We start from the raw sequence: 3,362 nt of genomic DNA on the forward strand, positions 1-3,362 counted from the left end.
CACATGTGCACACATACACACACATATACACACAGACACACACAGACACACAGACACACACACACAGACACACACACACACACACACACACAGATGTAACAAAAAAAATATAAAAAAGAAACTTGTTGAAATGAACAAACATGAAATCAGCGTGTGACCTTTGACACGTGCATGTGCTGTCCTTGAAGGGTCAAAGTTCATGTAGTGGGTCATTTTCTTTTAGTACACCTCCCCAGAACAAAATAATTATCCATACTTTCTAATATTTCTGCGGGGTGGGGGGGTTTCTCGGCAGAGGGGGAGTTAGGGTGGAGAAGAAGAAGAAGGAGGAGGAGAAGAAGAAGGAAGAGAAGGAGGAGAAGGAGGAGGAGAAGGAAGGAGAAAGAAGAAGAAGGAGAAGAAGAAGGAGAAGAAGGAGGAGAAGGAGGAGGAGAAGGAAGGAGAAGAAGGAGAAGAAGGAGGAGAAGGAGGAGAAGGAGGAGGAGAAGGAAGGAGAAGAAGGAGAAGAAGAAGGAGGAGAAGGAGGAGGAGGAAGGAGAAGGAGAAGAAGGAGAAGAAGAAGGAAGGAGAAGGAGAAGAAGGAGAAGAAGAAGGAGAAGAAGGAGGAGAAGAAGGAGAAGAATCTTCCTGTGCTGAAACGTGAGATCTTCCCGCCCACAAACAGCCTGACAGAATCAGGGAAGCAGTCAGTCCAGTACGAGTCAACCAGTCGGTCAGAAACAGGTGGTTCAGAGTGAAGCTGCAGTCGTGGGGGACACTAAGTTTGAACTTCCCTTTTCTCTGGTCTCGGAGCAGGGACCAGGAGGCGGGGCTTCAGAGGGAGGCGCTCAGGACCCCAGTGTGCTATTCCTTCAGGGTCAGGTAGGAGGGTAATCTTTATCTGTGTCCCAGAATCCCCGTAGTCCATTAGTGTTGTCTCTATGTGCCAAGTCAAAGAGTGGTCGGTGGACTGTCCTGTCTGTGGACGCTGTCCTCTAAGCGTCGGTTCAGATTGTAGTTCTCTAATCCAGGGTGGATCTCTCAGGACGAGCAGATCTCAGATCTGATCCGACAGTCGACGTGTCTGAAGCTGCTTCAGCTCAGAGTCTGAGACACACAGCAGCTGCTGGATCCTAAAAACCAGGTCTTTGTTTTACAGTTTCAGAGCGCTCAGTGTTGTGAAGCAGAGGACGACCTCCGGGCGACGGCTGGCAGCACACACGGATAACTTGACTTCCCAGAAAGCTCCTCTGGCTCTTATATGAGCGGGTCGGGGGGCAGGTTGTGTTGGATCTGTTGCGGCTGCAGGGGGGGGGGGAGCTGCAGCGGCAGCAGGGCCTCCACCATGTTGTGGCCGTGCGGCGGCGGCGTGCCCTCGCTGCTGGAGCTCTCGGCCACCTCGCCGCCGTGGAAGAAGTAGTCGCTCTGCACGATGAAAGACTCGATGACGGCCTGGTTCAGCCGGGTGGTGGACAGCGTGTCCTTGTTCTCGAAGTCGGGACGCATCAGCGTGGGCCAGAAGCAGATGGACAGGTTGTCGGCCGTCATCAGCGTGGTCTTGCTGTGCTGACTCACCCTGCGAGAGGAAACACGCTCAGTATCACATATTTTCTGATGTCAGATTTTAATTACAGTTCGCTGACACTCATTAATTACAACAACAATAACATGATCAGATCATTGTGATCAGAAACATTAAGTTAGAATGTACCGGATCTATGAATGTAAAGATATCATCACAAACAAAACAAAGACTGACACTGAAACCTCGTCTCTGCATGACGTCAGTGGCGAACATGACTCGTCCTTGTACGTTACTGCAGCATCATCACGGTTACACAGACACTTCCAGCAGCTGACTGACGTTTTGATTTCATCATTAACTGATGAACCATGACATCATGATTAGTGTAGAAATGAATTAGATCTCTGACAACCGTCCTTTCATGCTGTCACACAGTCACATTGTCTGTCTTGTTGGCTGATTTGTGGAGCGGGTTCCCGCCGGACGTCGAAGCTGCAGCAGCTTCATGACACATGATGTTTATTTCATGAGATCAGACGCGTGTTTTTACACATCATGAGCCTCCATCACTTTTCTCCCATTTAGATTTTTCTATTCAGTAAAAATGAAATCTACGAGCAGCTCAGACCTGTGGATCGACTTCAGGATTATAATGTTTATCATCATCATCATCATCAGGTTTGAAGCATCTGAAGCATCAGCCGCTGTCAGCTGACGTGATGACCATCTCTCATCACGTATTAGCTTCTTTATTTATGGTCTAACGTCATGTGTGTTACTGTACAGCTGTGCTCAGAGACTTTATATACTGCTTTCGTTTATTGATTGATTATATTTTATATTATTAATCAGCTTCTGTAAAGTGATAAGTTACTAAAGTCATTTAAACCCTCTCATTTTTAATTTCTTCATACCTTTGTGTTTTAATAAAACTGTCATTTTTAAAAGTTTCACTAAGTTCTGCACAGATCCAGAATCTAATTAATAAATGAATAATCTAATTATACATGTCACTCAGTAAAGGACCTCACCTGTTGAGGTGTGTGATGATGTACTTGAAGACCTGGTAGTTGACGGAGGGAAACTTCTTCACGATTTCTCTCAGGACCTGAAGACGCTCAATGTAGTCCACAATTTCTGCCACACACACACAAACACACACACACAATCACACACACACACACAGGGGGAGAGAAAACAGACGGCGTTTTATATTTTACACACACTCTCTTGGGAACGGAAATTATACTCTCTGGAAAACAAAAGGCTGCAATGCTGCCAAGAGCAGCTCCCACGCTCTACACACACACACACACACACACACACACACACACACACACACACACACACTGAGCCTTGTGGGCAGAAACAACAACACCCTGCATCACGTCTCTGCTCAGAAACAAAAACAGGTCCGTTTTTCTGACAAAAACAAACATTTGTATTTGATTGTATTTGATTCTCAGCAACAGGAAACAGCTGATTAAAGGCCCAACTCTTATTCTGAAGGAACAAGACCTCTTGTACTGAATCTCTACTGAAGTAACACACACTCAGTGGCACTTTGAAAGGTTCACAGCTCAGTGTTATTATTTTACCATGTAAAACTGCCCTGCCATAAACTTTACAAAACTCAGGACGATCAGTTCTGTTGACATTGTTGTTAATCAGCTCCGAGTCTCCTCTACAGCTAGAACAGCTGAGAGGAGCAGAGCCCCGAGGCATCTATTAATATTCTGTTTCAGGTTTATTATTCTTCCGCCAAATTTCGGCGCGTAACTCGTCCCGCAGCTTTGAGAAAACCCCGGTAATATATACATCAAAACGTGCGTCTTGATCCCGCAAGGGGTGCTATGAC

At 46.2% G+C, this 3,362-nt stretch overlaps 1 protein-coding gene across 1 annotated transcript in view; it reads right to left on the minus strand.

Annotated features, from left to right (window-relative positions):
- Positions 1-573: 573 nt before the first annotated feature.
- The window catches only part of arhgap5 (Rho GTPase activating protein 5), a 57,839-nt gene continuing 55,050 nt past the window's right edge, over positions 574-3,362 (minus strand). The window contains exons 6-7 of the mRNA XM_023412484.2: positions 2,536-2,641; positions 574-1,555 (exon numbers count right to left, since the gene is read on the minus strand). Of these exons, the coding sequence (XP_023268252.1) occupies positions 1,237-1,555; positions 2,536-2,641 (425 nt within the window). The 3' untranslated portion in view covers positions 574-1,236. The remainder of the gene's footprint in view (positions 1,556-2,535; positions 2,642-3,362) is intronic.

Source organism: Seriola lalandi, unplaced genomic scaffold (assembly GCF_002814215.2).
Source record: "Seriola lalandi dorsalis isolate HSWRI2012SDOR001 ecotype SW California unplaced genomic scaffold, Sedor1 jcf7180002054481, whole genome shotgun sequence".
Taxonomy (NCBI): Eukaryota; Metazoa; Chordata; class Actinopteri; order Carangiformes; family Carangidae; genus Seriola; species Seriola lalandi.